This window comes from Falco cherrug, chromosome 8, assembly GCF_023634085.1.
Source record: "Falco cherrug isolate bFalChe1 chromosome 8, bFalChe1.pri, whole genome shotgun sequence".
In the NCBI taxonomy this organism is placed as follows: Eukaryota; Metazoa; Chordata; class Aves; order Falconiformes; family Falconidae; genus Falco; species Falco cherrug.
This window is the reverse complement of record NC_073704.1, coordinates 43,780,417-43,797,383: the sequence shown is the minus strand read 5'-3', so window position 1 is coordinate 43,797,383 and position 16,967 is coordinate 43,780,417. Positions and strand designations below refer to the sequence as shown.

The 16,967-nt window shown below is 37.9% G+C and overlaps 1 protein-coding gene across 20 annotated transcripts in view; it reads left to right on the top strand.

Moving 5' to 3' along the window:
- The window catches only part of BAZ2B (bromodomain adjacent to zinc finger domain 2B), a 156,456-nt gene that overhangs the window by 106,158 nt on the left and 33,331 nt on the right, over positions 1-16,967 (top strand). For 12 of the 20 annotated variants that reach the window (XM_055717766.1, XM_055717768.1, XM_055717771.1 and 9 more), the window contains 8 exons: positions 1,877-2,087; positions 7,174-7,266; positions 7,390-7,451; positions 12,006-12,071; positions 12,809-12,874; positions 13,555-13,599; positions 13,848-13,880; positions 15,057-15,122. In XM_055717766.1, the coding sequence (XP_055573741.1) occupies positions 1,877-2,087; positions 7,174-7,266; positions 7,390-7,451; positions 12,006-12,071; positions 12,809-12,874; positions 13,555-13,599; positions 13,848-13,880; positions 15,057-15,122 (642 nt within the window). The remainder of the gene's footprint in view (positions 1-1,876; positions 2,088-7,173; positions 7,267-7,389; positions 7,452-12,005; positions 12,072-12,808; positions 12,875-13,554; positions 13,600-13,847; positions 13,881-15,056; positions 15,123-16,967) is intronic. The other 8 variants (XM_055717774.1, XM_055717770.1, XM_055717765.1 and 5 more) reach the window with 2 other exon arrangements.

The window sequence follows — 16,967 nt, the reverse complement described above, 5'->3', positions numbered from 1 at the left end:
GTATCTCCATTGCAGTACCTAAGGTACTTCTTGAGCTATATATAGCTGCTTCTCCTCCCTTTCTTTGAATTCTGTTCCACCCCCCGCAACCCTCTGGCGCTTGTGGTTTATGGAGTAAGATTTCCTAGGTTGGAGGTTGGTGTAGATGATAAGTACAGTATTAAATCTAGCTTAATATTGCACAACAAACTGCACCTGTGATAAATGGTAAATCAGGAACTAGACAGTGAAATGAATGTGTATGCCTAAGCAGTACTCTTAAAGGTAGAAGCTGAATTAACTTCTGTTTAAGTGGTAGAGGTAACTATTTTGGATTAAAAAGTCCACAGTGATGATGCATTGTACGTATAGTGATACGGCTGTGATTCTGAACAGCTTGGTTTTAGGAACATATCTAATAACAAAGCCCTGTGGAATGTCTGCAAACTTGAGTGTGAGATGTACTCTTGGGATAGTCTTACATGGGAGTGGTTCAAAGTTCAAAAAAGGTATCTTTGCAGATATTGATAGCTTCCTTGGAATCTGAGTGTTTCATTAGCAAAATGCCATTTCTTTTGTCAAATCCTATATTAAGCATTTGTAATTATGAAGAATGAGCAGAAGAAATTAAAAGATAAATATTCAGAATAAGCAAATAAGAATGTATGTTATGATACAGCAAATTTGATTTCAGTATTTATGTACATGTAAATGTGAAAACTTTGGTAACATGTATGTGTTTTTTCTGAACAGGTATTTGATTACTGTGTTTTATATGTTACCAACTTTTATTCTTGCTTTAGTAGTCATTTTCAAAGTCTTTTACAAGCCTTTTTAAGACAAATTATGGAGTAAGTAATTTCTGAAGGGGATAGTTAGCATACACTTTTCCCGCGAATTTTTCAAAAACTTGGGAAAGTGGTAAAAGATGTTACAGTTTTGAAATACTCATGTTCCATCAAACAGGATCAGGTAGACCGTGTTCCTGTTCTGCTCAGTAGATGCAGTAAGCCACTTTTTATCAGTTACAGAAAAGCTGTTTCTCTGTGAGGACTAACTTGGGTATTGGTATTTACAAATTACTTCAATATTTGTTTTTGAGATTCCACATAAAAACAGTAGTGATAGTGAAAAAGAAAGGGTTGAATGTATTGCTGCGTACTTTGTTTAGTTAGAGAATATAGTTAACGTAACTTTTAGGTCAGATAGATGTATTCTTAAAGTTTATAAACTTTGATTACTTCAAGTTGGTACAAAAATTAATTATCTTGCAGTGGGTGAGGGGAGAGCTAAATTGTCCTAAATAAAACTTTAAAATGAGTCTGTGTTTTTCCAACTCAGTTGAGATCTAGAACACCTCAGAAAGCACTATGTGAAAATGCACTACTGCATTTGCTTGTTATGGGTATCAAAATTTCTGTAAACACTAACAGTTGAAAACAGTGACTCATAGTTTGACACATTTTTTCATTCATGTGGAGCAGTGCATTATGTGAAAGCAGAGTAGTTATGAGTTTACATAATAAGGAAGAATCTGTTTCACCTTTTAAAAAGGGTTGAGCAATTTGATTTGGTCAGAAATACTTAAACGTAACAACACAGTAGTGATACACCTGCTAGGTAGTAACTGTGAATGTCACTGAATAGTCTTCAAAATCTTGTGTAGTAGTACTATTTGCAAAAGTTCGTAGTCATAAGCTAATACTATATAGCTTCTGTGCATCCTGAAAACATTGTACTACCCAAATAGTACATCACAGCTCTCACATATTTTATATGTGTATCTTATTTGGAAAGGAAATCTCTTGATGTTCATGTTCTCAAGTGTCTTAGCTTTATTTTTCCTTTTTTAAATCTGTGTTTATAATACCTGTCTGTGAAATGTGTCAATTAAAAGGGTGTGCAGTGGTGTCTTCTGAAGGAAGAGGAAGTCATTCCCCGTATCAGAGCTATGGAAGGGCGTAGAGGGCGACCACCGAATCCAGACAGACAGCACTCTAGAGAGGAGTCAAGAATGAGACGACGCAAAGGCCGACCTCCGAATGTTGGTAGCACTGAATTTCTAGACAACACCAACGCAAAGCTTTTAAGAAAGCTCCAGGCTCAAGGTAAGAAGTATGTTACTGTTTTCACGAACAGAGGGTATCTGTATATGGAGTTAATGTTTCTTCTAAAGAGGAGTGATGTGTTTCACTGGGTTGTTAGCATACAACATTTTGTTTTGGAGATTTGTCACAGGCTTTTATTGAAGCCTCTTTCAAGATCAGTAAATTTATATATGAATCAAAGGAAGAAGTGTGTGTGTAAATGTGTGTCTGGGAGCTTACTCTATAGTTACTTCATTTAGATGTATAAAATTTTAAAAAGCAGACACCCAATAACCTGCTTACCACTGATGTATTTTTTAAATTAGCAAAAGTCAGCAGGTTTTTGTTTCCTCCTGTATCAGCTCAAAAAACGGTAGACCTGGAAATTGAGAACCCTGGAAGTTAGCATTTCTGTGAAGCTTTTGGCTGTTCCAGGGAAAATGCTTTTCTTGTGAAATCCCTGATGGTGACAAGATTTAAATTCCTGTAAGACTGAATAGGTTCCTGTAATAAGTAGTACCAATGTGAACAAAAGAACTTTCATGATATCAGGTACTACTGTATATTAAAAGCATGAGGGCCTGGTTTTAATTAAACATCAGGTACACAACTTTTGAATTCCAGTTCTTTAGTCCATAACTGTATCATATTTTCTGATTGCATCTAATAAAATATGAAGAATTCTTACAGTCCAGGCAGGAGTCAAGATGTTTCTTTTAACTTAAGACTTAACTGTTCTTTCATGTACTGACCATGGGCATGTTTGGGTAGCTATCTTGTATTTTGCATAAAGTCCTTGCTAACAGTATGTGTGCGTTTAATATTTGCTTTGGTGTGATTCTTTGCATCTTTTTCCCTTGTTGCCTGAAAAGCGTGCTCTTCTGTACAAATGTATTTAAGGCATGCAGTGATAATTCTTTGAGCACGGGGACAGAGAGAACACAATTTGAGAAATACCTTAGGACATGGTATGTCTTACAGTGTTACACAGCTATTTTACTTGTGTAAAAAGTCGCCACCCCCTTTTGTTCAGTCTGAGAATTAGGAAACTGTTTCAACTGCTGAAGCATCATAGCATTTGTGGAGAGGCTGTGTATTTATTGTTGAGACACGGTAACTGATTCCAGAAGTCTTTTCTTGTCGGTGAGAAAAGATAAGCCCTAGTCATTAAGCCATTTTGCTGCACTTTGTATCTTTCCTTTCCCTGAATCAGTCTCTGTAAGGGGTAGGCATTAAGGGAGCACTCTCCCATGTGTATTTTCCCACCACACACTGTAGCATTTAATAGAATTAACAAACACTTATGGTCTGTATAAACAAGAAGATTCAGAATGTATAATATTTGGAGTTACATGTGTTCGTATCTACCTAAGGTACTTTTGTTGCTTTTTTCCCCCTCATGAGAACATAAGAAATGTCTCAGTGGCTCAGCCTGGGGGTTTACTGGGTGAAGAGCTCTTCCTCCAGTAGTGGCTATAGGAGATGCTGCTTGGAGAAAGCAGTTGAACCTGATGGCTTCTTGGTCCTTTTATGTCCTCATACATGCACCATGGCATCCTGAGGTGCTTTATGAGTGATGTCACAGAGCACGTTTTCTTCCTGCATTTATTTTCTGCTTATGGAACTGTTGCCCATGAATTAGCCTGTTCTTTGGTTTTTAACCTCATGACAATGTTTGCTCTGCCAGCCTTCTATGGCAACAAGCTCCAGAAGTCTGCTAACTACTGGACTATTTTAATTTTTAAAAAATGATCTTCTGTTGCTGTCAGTGGGTGTTCCCTAGTTCCATTATGATGGGCTTTGGGGAATAACAGTTCTCCAGTGTATGTTGTCCACCACCTTGATTGTCATGGTTTAAGCCCATCTGGCAACTAAGCACCATGCAGCCACTCCCTCAGTTCCCCACCCCACCCCTAGCGGGATGGCGAGGAGAACTGGGGGAAAAAAAAAGGTAAAACTTGTGGGTTGATGGAAGAACAATTTAATAATTGAAATATAATAACGATGAAATATAATAACTGTAATGAAAAAGAGAGAGAAAGAGAGAAGAATAAAACCCAAGTGATACACAGTAGAGTTCACCCCCTGCTGATGCCCAGCAAGTCCCCAAGCAATGATTGACCCCTCCTGGCCAGCTCCCCCCAGATGTCACTGAGCGACATTCTATGATGCGGAAGGCCCCTTGGGCTAGTTGGAGTCAGCTGTTCTGGCTGTGTCCCCTCCCAGCTTCCTCCTGTTCACCTACTTGCTGACAGGGCATGGGAAACTGGAGAAGTCCTTGATTTAGAGGAAGCAGAACGTAGGTACAACCAAAACATCCATGTGTTCTCACCGTTACTTTCATACTAAATCCAAAACATAGCAGTGCACCAGCTACTAAGAAGAAAATTAACCGTATTGCAGCTGAAACCAGGGTATTGATGATTTTGCAGACCTTGATCCTCTCTGTCCGTAGTCTTTTACTGTTCAAACTGCAGAGCCCAAGTATTTTCAGTCTTTTCTCAGACGGTAGTTGTTCAATCCCTTTGATTCTGTGTCATCTAATTCCAGACTTTCTTTTCTAGATGTATTACCTTATGTTTATCTGTGATGAAGCTGTTCTGCTACCTTTGCCCACTGTTTTGCCGGGCTTTTCCAGAGTTCCTTGTCAGCACAGCCTTGGAATTTCCAGAATGCTAAATAGCATGTTGACGTTTTGGGATTTAACTTTGCAGTCCCCTTTACAGGTTTCATTGATGGGAAAAAAAAAAAATTAAATAAAGCTGGTTCTAATATTGATTTGAGAAGAAACTCTCTACTAAGTTCCTTTGTCACAAAAGGTGGCTGCTGATCTCTGCCCTTTGCTTACTATCATTTAAAGAGTTTTCAGTCTGTGAAGCTTTCCTTTAGTGACATAACAGCTTAGTTTTATTAATAATGTTTGACTTAGAACCTAGTCAGAAACTGTCTGAAACTTCCAATGTTATGCCCATTAGCTTCGCTTTATCTACTTGCTAATGGCACACTTCCCTTTCTAAAAGCCATGCTGACTGCCTGAAATGATGGTATTGTATAATGTACTCAGTATATATAAGGCATAACATGCAGTAAGACTCCGACACCTCAAAAGGAAAGAAAAATCAGACTAATTGATCTGATCTTTCCAAGGCTTCTGTTAGAGCCCCTCCTCCTTTTTTGTTGTTGATAAGTCACCAATCCTGTGATACAGTGACTGTTGTTAATAATATGGTAAACACTAAGACCAAAGACCAATGTCTCTGTGTCTTCATGTTAGTGTTCCTTCAGATTTCTCAGCTTAGTCAGCCACATCCTGGTGATCTGTTAACATCTGACTTACCTTCTTGATGTAATGCTTCTTTTATGTTTACCCAGAATTAATCTAGCTTTTCGACCTCTCTGTTGTAGAGTAGGGGAATCTACCCAACGTCATCAGCAGTAGAGACTGACACAAGGAATTCAGTAACCTTTGTCTTTTGGAGGTTCTTTTCTCTATCCTGTTTGCTGTTAGGTCCCACTGATTGCATTTCTGGCTTTCTGTTGTGATGTGTGTAGAGATCTTTTACTGTTTGCTTAGGCATCCTTTGCAAGGTGCTCTTCAAATTACTTTTTTTAGCCTGACTCACTCTTTAAGTTCGGTGTGTCATAGTCTTTCCTGTTGTTACTTGAACAAGCTTTAAATTTTTTACATGCTCACCATTTTCCTATGAAGGCCTCCTTTTCTGAAGAGGCACATGTGGACTACCTTTTCCCTTTTTCAAATGTAGCTGAGTGTTTACCTGGACTTTATACATTCTTTTGAACTGCTTCTAAGTTGCTTGCTTGAAGACTACTTTTGTACAGCTTCAGGGGTTCCACCAAACAGACTGTATAGATAGCTCTTCATCATCATTTTTTTTAATGCTCTGTGACTTGACAATGCATTTTGCATAGAAAGCTGGTCTTTTGCCTGTACATCTCATTCTGATACTCCTGTAACATTGGTACCTGCCAACACTGTGTATTATTAATTATACTTCTAATGGCTTGAGTTGTCCATTACATCTAGGTTATAATTTGATACCAAGAATTCTAGTTTCCCTAATTTCTTCTTAGATTTGTTGGCTTGATTTAGAAGCCCTTTAGAAGCTGCATTTGCTCAATGCAGCACTTGCTAGTTGAATGGAAACTGCAGGTGGTCTGATTTGTGGTTCCTGTTTTTTGCAGTATAGGTGTTTGTTTCCTGTCTGTTTCCAACACGTGCTGAGCATTAACTACATCCTCCTCATGGATTGTGTCAACTCAGACTAAGCGGTCCTCTGCATTTGTTGGCCTTTCCATAGTTCATAGTTTTAAGTTCTCTGTAATGTAAATTCTAATTTCCAGCTACTGGTTCTGTTTCAGTTAAGGTGTGACTTCTTCAGTATGGTTTCCCCTTGGCCCTGTTTGTCATGTACCTATTTATACTGCCCTTGCTATCTACAGCGTCGTCTTATCTATACGTGGATTTTCCATGTCTGCCTGTGTCTTGGTCACTGCACAACAGCCTACAGCTGTCTTACATCAGTGTGTCCATGCACAGTTCGTCCAAATTCCATGAATATTCTCACTTAAAATAGTAGAATAATTCAGGAAGCTGCTAATTACCGGAACAGTGGCTGGCTGTAGGCAGCCACAGTAAAGTGAAGTGTGACCCAGATGGGTGTGCTCTTACTGCATTGTTAAGAAAGATTTAGATAATTACATGGTGTGACTTACAAGGAAAACAGTAGTTCCATGCTTTCTGAATAAAATGTTGATTTAGTACTGAGATACAAGTGTTTTCTGTTTTAAAAAGAAAGAAGAAATTAGTTTTTAAATGAAGCATTATTGGCCTGATGCTATCACTTAATAGATAATTTGTTCCTCCAAAAATGTAGAAAGGATCCATGTTTGTTTGTGCTGTAGATATAGTTACTGATAGATGAGGTGCCACTAAAGGTAGTTGATGGTGAAAAGCTGTCAAATGGGTGCAAAACAAATCCATTGTTTTCTCTATCTTTACATCATGCAGATGTCTGGAATATGAACCTCTGTCTTTATTGTTGGACAGCACTGGTTTTCTGAACTTAATATTTTCTTTTTTCAACAGAAATAGCTAGGCAAGCAGCACAAATAAAGCTACTGAGAAAACTCCAGAAGCAGGAACAAGCTCGAGCTGCCAAAGAAGCAAAAAAACAGCAAGGTAAGTACTACTTGTGAAAGTTTGTGCATGCTAGCAGGTTATTATGAAAATTACTTATGAAAAATTACCTGTCTCTTGTCATGTTCTGCTGGTACTAATTTTTTGTTTGCTTTTGTTTGTTAGCTATTATGGCAGCTGAGGAGAAGCGAAAGCAAAAGGAGCAGATGAAGATAATGAAGCAGCAGGTAAACTTTATATGATTGCTGGATAAGATCTTTAAATTATGTTTTGCATTACTGAATTTGTGGTATTTTAATTATTAAGTGGGCTGATTACAAAGTGGAAGTTTAAGTCTAGTTTTCAAGATCACACGGTGTATATTACTTAAAATTCTAAACTCTATAGTTGTTCATAGTGGTAGGACATCACAGTTTTGTCTGTGTTGATTTAAGCCACCCAACCTTTAGTTGCTTGCCAGTATCAGTAAGAAATTTTAGAAGTGCTACTAAAGTATGGTGATGCGGTCTTCCGTTATTTGGTTCTGTGGGGGAAAAAAAACCCCCAACCCACAGTGTTATCTCTGTTTACGCAATTACTGGAATAGTGTAATTAGCTTCTTCAGTTATTCTGGCTGGCTGACACTGGTTTTAAGCTGTGTATGAAGAGTTGTGTCTCAGTATGCCAGTGAATTAATTGGTTTTTTTAAAACATACAAGTAATGTTAAATACTGTCATAACAAATACTTAACAATAAAAGTGAGCCCATATAAACTTCACCAAATGAAGTTACTTATGGAAGCAGGCTTTTACATTGTTTTAACAACCGATTTTAGTGAGTTAGTGAAAAGTTACGTTGGGAATCTGAAAATTTTTAAAAGGGAATAAATTGCATCCAAAAATATATTTGTGTGGTTGGTGTTTATATTCATTCTGTTCAGTATGAAACTTACTGCAGAGTTCAGCAATTAAATACTTCATCTGATAGCAGTCAAAGGACATGTTTTTAGCTTTCAGTGGATAGACATCTTTTGTGTTGAGTAGCATTATTGCTTTAGGTTTTTACCCTCTTAACAGTGGCGGAGAATTAACTATATAAAGAACCTTCTAAAAGCAGGACAAGCTGACTTCAGTAGGCCAATTCAACCTGTACTACTGTTGAATTAGTATGTGTTTGCATAGTACAGATAGTACGTATGTTTTTTTAATTATTTTTTAAAGGAACGTCTAAATATTGTTTGAATTAACTGTTTTATATTATTTAATGTTCATGTTCTTATTATAGTTGTATTTATAGATGCTTAAATAAAAGGGGTATGTGAAGATGGAAAGGATGAATATTTACTATTAAAACCAATACCTTTTATTTGTGATAGAAACTTTTACTGAAATCTCCATGAAATTCTACAAGTATTTGCACTTGATGATATATGTGTTTGCTTTGTGAAGTGTATTTTTAGCTCTAAATAAAATTGTGAAGTTGGACATGGGAAGAGAGGATTCCATGTTTGGCTTGCCCTGCAGTCAGTGCATCAGATTATCAGGACATTTCATAACTTCCTGCTTTAAAATACCTCATGGCTTTTGTACAGGATAATGCTGAACTCTGTTGCAGTGGAAATGTTTCTTCGCTGTTGAAGTGTCTTCACTGTAGTCTCAAGACTGGTTTCTGTTTATATTATTTGGTTGTGTTTTTTTCTAAAGATGGCTTAGGTATTTTTTTTTTGGAGCTCTAGTTACACCTTATCAACCTGTTACGTTAGGCTCTGTTGAGTAATTTTATTTTCCAGCGAAGTTACATTTAGATCTCTCTAGAAGCTTCACACCTAGAATTCAGATTCAGAAACTGGCAAACCAAAACATGCCTTTATTTGATCCAATTTGTGTTTTTGTTAAATCTCAGAGAACAACTAATAAGGATGAAGTAATAGAATTGTAGAATTGTTTAGGTTGGAAAAGACCTTTAATACTGAGTCAAACCTCGCGCAGCCAAGCGCACCACTGAAGCATGTCTCTCAGCACTGCATCTATGTGTCTTTTAAATACCCCCAGGGACGCTGACCCCACCACCCCCTGGGCAGCCTGTCCCAGTGCCTGACCACCCTTTCCATGAAGAAATGTTCCCCAGTGCCCAGTCTGACCCTGCCCCGGTGCACTTGAGGCCGTTCCCTCTGGTCCTGTCGCTTGTTACCTGGGAGCAGAGCCCGACCCCCCTGGCTGCAGCCCCCTTCCAGGGAGCTGTAGGGAGCGATCAGGGCCCCCCTGAGCCCCCTCCTCTCCAGGCTGAACCCCCCAGCTCCCCCAGCCACTCCCCATCAGGCTTGTGTCCCAGTTCCATTGCCCATCTTCATATAAAGACTGCTTCAATGTCTTTATATGATCTCATCATCCCACCACTTTGAAATAGTACTAGAGAACCAGATCTCTCATTATTTTGCGTGTAAGTGGCATCCTGAGGTATTAAAAATGCCAATGAAAATAAAGGCCTTTTCACATCTTTGAAATCCAGATATTAAAACAAGAGTACTTTTTTTTAAAAAAAATAAAATCACTTAACCAAAATTGGTGATACTGCAGGCTGTCCCAGGAATATATAATAATTCATCTTTGTTGGTAACTGTTTAGATCTATTTTCCATTAAGAAAGTGGTTAGTGTAGTAGACAGTGGGCTAGAAGTGGTCACTGCCATCTACGAGTTAAACAAGGAAAGGCAGAGAGCGCTGGGAGTGCTCAGCCTGAGGGAGGGGAGGCTCGGGGGATCTCACCCATGGGTGTAAACACCGGGAGGGAGGGTGCAAAGAGTGGAGAGGATGGAGCCAGGCTCTGCTCAGAGGTGCCCGGTGACAGCGGCAGTGGGCACAAACCAGAACACAGGAGGTTCCCCCTAACATGGGCAACTCTGTCGCTGCCGTGAGGGTGACTGAGCAGTGACACAGGTGGCCCAGGGAGGCTGTGGAGTCTCCCACCTTAGGGGTTTTCGACAGCTGTCTGGACACGATCCTGGGCAACCGGCTGCAGATGACCCTTCTGGAGCAGAAGCCTGGGCAAGGTGACCTCCAGAGATCCCTTCCAACCTCAGCGGTTCTGAACTGTAGGTAGTGATGGCTTCAAAGTTTCCACTTCTGCAGGCAATTCATAGTTGTTAAAGAAAGGCAGATAACTGGAGTTGTATCCATTGACATCACTGTATGATTGTAAAGTGGTCCTTACGTTCTCAGGTGTGCAGGGAGCGAAAATTGCTTAATTGTTGAATGCATCAAATCCAGACCTTTTTTGTCATTGCCGTATTCCTTCTTGATACAAAACTGACAAAATTTTCATGATTCCAATGTGCAGAATACATCTTTTCTCCTTTGAGATATTTCTTTACTCTGATCTATGCTGAAAAGTTAGTTCTGTATTAAGTGTAGCCTATGTGGAATTGAGAGAGTATAGTACATACTCTCAACTTTTGTACAGTTTTATTTATGAAGTATAATAGGGGATAATACAGATGTAAGGTCCATGCTTGAAAATGAAAGGTCAACATGTATAAAGAGGGCCCCCGAATTAATTTACTGGATAAGGCAGTCCTATGCTGGATGTCTCAACAGTTTAAGGACCTGGTAGGATTTGCCTGAAGTTTGTAGGATCTCATGAGGATCTCTGCTGGAGCTCTACTCTCCAGGAAATTCAGTATGTCTTTGTCTTCTGTGATTGCTCCTTTTCTGTTAAATATTTTCGGTTTATCTTCTCTTAGGCTTGGTTTTGGTTTTAGTTACTTTTTGATGAAGTGAACACTTTGTGTTCTCTAGAAAGTAAAATTTTACAGTGATCCATGTACTAGGGTCCCGGACCGGCTCACGAGAAAACAGTGTCTTTTGTGCAGGTGGGCTTTACCCTCGCTGTTTGGAAAACCTCTGCTGTTCCAGAGGAGGCGGCTGAGCTCCATCCCAGGCTTCTGGTTGAGGCCTCCTAGCGTGCAGGGCTTTCCCATGGTCTGGTTTCTGCTGCTAAAACTGTACAGCACGTCCAGCTGAATGTGTGGCAGTTATTTCTCTTCGTAGTGGACCCTTTCTGGTCACTGGGTTGTACTGCCTATGGCTGCTGTTTCGGTTACTTTTCTTCTTATTTCTGTTGAGCATGTATAAAATTCAGTCCTCTAAACTACATATTAAGGCATCCAGACTTGTCATCGATTACTTGAATGCTTTAAAAATCTGGAGAAACTGAAGCATACTTCATTGTGAATATATTATCCAGGTTGCACATGGGTGACTGTTACAGTCCGGCAGTATGTGCATTGGGTTTCACAGAACTCAGATTCATTGTGTGGCCCATGGTACCATAATGAACTGGAAGGCTGTGAGAACCAAGGCATAGTGGTTTGACAGAACCCTGTATTTCCTGTTTGGGAAGATTACATCAAAACCTCATGTCTTTCATGTCATAGCTCCCATCTACATTCATTCCTAAATAGCTCCACCATTGCCAGCTAATTTTTAATTGTGCTAGCTTGCTTAAATTGTCATTAATCTGGTCCCCTTAAAGCTGTTAAAAAAAACCAAAAAACCTATGGCAATCTAAACATGAGCACCTATGCATAAAAAAGTGTTGGTTCCTTCAGGGATAGTACAGGCATCTTCCAATGCTAGTAAAAATTATAAACGTACATTGTTACATGGGAGCAATTGACTACAATGAGTGTTAGACTTAATAACAAGAAATACAGGTGTATAAACGTGGCCATTTTTTTGAAATGTAAAAGTAAATTTACTTTCTCATAATTATTTTTTTTTTAAATAACTTTCTTCCGCTTGTAGGAAAAAATTAAACGAATCCAGCAAATCAGAATGGAGAAAGAACTTCGAGCTCAGCAAATTTTAGAGGTAAAAATAATAGCTTTAATATAATTTTTGTGTTGCCATTTTAAATAATGTTGTATTTTAATAGCCACACATGCAGTTAGGAATGTTACTAAATGCAACACCTCTAACAGCTTGGACTTCCAAAAGCTATTTAAAAAATGTGTCTTAAAATATTTTTCTTAAAAACATTTATTTTAACTGTGACCCACATCTTGGAAACGTTCACTTAAGTTCCCAGCTTCCTACACAAATAGTCTTGTATTTGCTGAAGTTAACAGCATAGCTTTCCTTTGTTAGAAAGCAAGTTTGCCATAATAGGATATTAAAGCAGTATCATGCTCTGGTCTGTGTGAAGTACAGTGGATTTAACATACTAAATTTAGATGTATGTTAGAATATACTGGTATACTATACTAGTTTGCTGGTATAGAAAGTTTGCTAGTTTTCAAGTCTCTGTGCATGGAAAAATTAATGGTAATCTCTTCGCTATTTCCATTTTATTGTTTATGTGTATACTTACTTTCTTAGTTGTAATAACCAGGGGAAGCAGTTTTGAGTGGGACTTGAAATTCTGGCTTAATTTTTAAAAAGTGAATGAATTTTGAATTGATTGATTATGCAAGCTGGGGAAGAAATCTGTTGGGGTGTACATGATATGTGATGATGTTTTGAATTTCTGAAGGCACGTAACTTTATTCCTAGTCAGATAATTTTCAGGTTGTGATGGCGCTGTTGTGTGACCTGTTTTGCATGCACAGGCAAAAAAGAAAAAGAAGGAAGAAGCAGCAAATGCCAAATTATTGGAGGCCGAAAAACGAATAAAGGTTAGTTTAGAGGAGCTCCAAAACCAAGAGCTGTGTTATTGCGCATAATATATGTTGATATATAAAACTAGTAAATTTGGGAGATTATTCATTGGTAATGAACTGTAAATAGAGATGGCATATGATTAACATGCGTACGTATGTTTATATAAATACATGAAGCATACACAGAGCGAAGTTTGTGTGGCATACACAAACACACACATGTACGTTTATATGTACACACATGACTATATAGGGAGACAGTAATTTTTTGTATGCCATTACCTTGAGGTTTTTTTATATGACACTTAGACTTAAAATGCTTGTGGCAGTAACAACATTATTCACAATATTCTTTTAAGCACACTGTATCCAAACACTTTGTTGTTTCTCAACAAGCGTAGTCTTTTCTAGGCTGTGTGTAATACAAGACTGCAGAACTCTTACAAATATTGGAAAACCCAGTTTATATATGTACTTCTGTTACTGCTCTGGTGGTCTTGGTGTGTTGTAACATGGAACTCCCAAAGCATACATTTGCTGTTACGTACACTGTGTGTACTTCTCTGTGGTCAGTTTGTGGGGGGTGGGGAAGTAAGAACTGAATTTGATGTGCTGTTTTAGTGTGGCAAAAATGTGTAGCTTGGTAAGTAATTTTTGATAAATACTTTAAATACATCTTTGGCTTTTTGTTTAAGGAGAAAGAGATGCGAAGGCAGCAAGCTGTTCTTCTGAAACACCAGGTTGGTATACATTCAGTTGACCAAATAGCCAGAATGCGTATTACTTAAGCTATATGGTGGGGGTGGGGGTGGGGGAAATCTTCAAAATACGCCCTTTTTAAATTTCTGAGTTTGATTCCTGCACAGATTTTCTTTCACGTTATGATTTGTTGCTTTGCTTTGGTATTGGGGTCTTTTGGGGGATAATAAAGTGGTTTTATGACTTTGTGATTTCTGTTTCATAATGTTGTGCCAACTCTTTCTACCAGGAGTTGGAGAGGCATAGACTAGATATGGTATGGGTATGTTTATTTTTGTACATCTAACACCGCATTGTGATTTGGTTGTGATATGGTTGTCATAGCAATGCATAAAATGTAGCACTGGCTGCTGTCATATTACATACTGCTGCATGGCTTTACAGCACAGTGCATTGCATACATCTGCTTGTCTTGTCTGTTCAGGAAAAAAAAAAAGACATCTTGAACATGTGTATAAATTGAACATGGCAATAAATAAGTGAGTTTTTTAACCAGAAATCTGTTACTGATGTCCTAATAGAAATTGGACTAGAGATTAATTGATACAAAATTCATAGGTAGTCACTTGGATAATTTTTGCAAGTCTTGTCCCATTCACTGGGAGTGAATCCAGACAGTTTAAATACAATTTGAATTAACCTGTTTTAGAAGTCAGGATGATGTCTTCCTAAGTTTGTAAGGTACTGAGGAAATTAGCTTTCAGTCAGTGGTAAATACATAATTTTACAAGTACACAGTGAAACATTAGAATGTAATCCTAGCCTCACTGAATTAGGTGGTAAAGTTCCCATAGCCTTTATTGGGGCCAGTATTTACTTTGCATTTTTTAAGGCAAAGCTCCCATACTTAATGCTCTAGAATACAGCTCCTTAATGTATTTGAAGTTACCAGCATAATTTATTGAGGGACAGGCATCAGTAAATGCAAGTGTCATTGCATATGTATATGCGCCACCAGTAGCTTGATTAAAACAGATCTACTGCTGAGAAAATTAATCATATTAATTTGTTGCTTGGTTATAAAAATACTAGTATTTGCAGTTTTTGAAAATGACCACTTTAAAATTTCTGGTGAATTGGCTACTGAAGAAGTAAATTGCAAGTTCCATAATAGCAGATGTAAGGTAACTGACCTGTTCCAGCCAACCATTATGCTTTTTGTTCTGCCAGCTTATGAAGGAGCATCACAACTGACCATAAGTAAAATCTGTATGCTTCTTTTTTACACTGTCTCCATGTTCATTGCTTTACCTTTTTGCTTTTGATTGTTCTTGTATTTGCTTTCTAAACCTGAACTAAACATGCACAGACTTGGCCATTCTTGTCCTATATTTAGTATTTACTGTGACTTGTCTATTAATGCTAAATTCGTTACTCAGCTTTTTTACTCATTTGAAAACATGGATTAGTGTTGCTCTAATCTCACCTGCTTCAACAGGAACGAGAAAGGAGAAGACAACACATGATGCTTATGAAAGCCATGGAAGCACGTAAGAAAGCAGAAGTGAGTATTAACCTTAAAGTTTGACATTTGCATGCTTTCGTTCTGTAGATATATAGAAAAGCAGTGTCTTTGATGTACCTGTATGTATAATTTAATTTGGGTACATGGCAGTGGCAGGACAAGAAGCAACAGGCACAAATTGAAATACAGGAAATTCTGTTTAAACTTGAGAAAAACTTGATTACTTGGAGGGTGATGATTGAACACTGGCACAGGTTGGCCTGTTAGGTTGTGGATATCAGTCTGCTGTAGCTGATACTGTCTGGGGGGGAGATGATGGCAGGGACAGGTCATACATGGGGTTGGGGACTGGATGATCTCAAAGAGGGTCCCTTACATCCTCAGTGATTCTGAGCAAGAAGCCAATAAATTACATACCCTCTTCAGAGTCCTTGGGATTTTCTGGAAAGGAAATTTTGTTTACTTTTCTTCACATTGTTCATGTGTGTAAGGACTTCATCATACTGACTCATCAGACTTGCTGAATAGGTTTTCCTCAGTAGTTATCCAGGGGTAAAAATACACATCTTATTCCAGTCCAGGCTTCCTAGAACTTGGGGGTTTTGTAGATGATTCTAGATTTGGACCCCAATGAAACCAAGCAAATAGAATTATTATGCCTTAATAATTTTGTTTTTTCTCCTTCAGTAGAAGGTACTGCTGCACTACAGAAAGTAGATGCTTGATTTCTTGTTTTGATTTACTAAATATATATGTTACAAATTCTGAACCAAGAGATAGAGAAGTATAAAGTCCTAAATGCGTGTATTTCTTTTTGTGTACAATCATTTTACTTTGTCCATCTCTGAATCTAGTTATTCAGTTTGTTTTCTTTTTTGAACACATTGATCTGATGTGACATTGACCTGGTGACAAAAACCTGCTTGGTGTCACTTCCCAAATTTTCAGGCTTCTTTTGGTGCTGATCATCTAAATACCTAGATTTTTTTAAAATCTGTTTTGTTTCTGAAAAGACGACTGTTTTCAAAATAGCTGCCTTTTTCCTTACAGTGTGTGCTGAGTGCTTCTTACTCTGGTGACTGCTTTCATTATCGCAAGAGGACCTAATAACATTTGCTTATTATGAGTTAATGTTAAAGATCAAATACACATTCTGTGCTATTAAATTGGGTGTTTGTTGGGCAACTGAATTAAACTGTTTCTTATAAAGTACTGCAGAATGGAAATGTTCTTCACAATCCAAATGATTACTTTGCTTAAAAGTTAAGGAACTCTAGACACTTTATTTAAAGGGAGGAAAAATATTCAAGAAACACTTGCAGTCTGTATTGGCACAGCCTAACCCCAAATCCATCAAAATATTTTCATTGAGTTGATTAATCAGGCCTTTAACTAGTTAAATTTTACTCCTAGCCATACTATCATATGACAGATGCTGAAGGTTCCCTGCCCTTAAGCTAATGCAATAGTGGTTTTGTAATAGAACTTGTTCTTATAATCAGTTGAGAGGTCTCAAGTTCATTACAATATTGCAGAAGGAAATGAGGGAAAAGTCTTTGCCTTGAAAAGCATTTGTGACCACATTGCTTATGTTCATAACTGAGGTGGCTTGAGGAAGAAGCCTATCTTACTGGTGTACCATATCCTGCTTATTCAGGGTACACTGCACTAAATGCATTGTTACTAGCTAAAACAACTCCAGCATTTTCAGCTTCATTGGTTTGAAATAATACAGTAGTTTATGTTGCATTATAGATGGTTACAAAAAGATTATCTGAAAAAAAAGTACATGATGGAATAGCATTGATGATGATAAAACCAGACGTGTACAGTGTGATGGATGAAAATTTTATTAGACCATGATAAGCTAATTTACATGTTAAT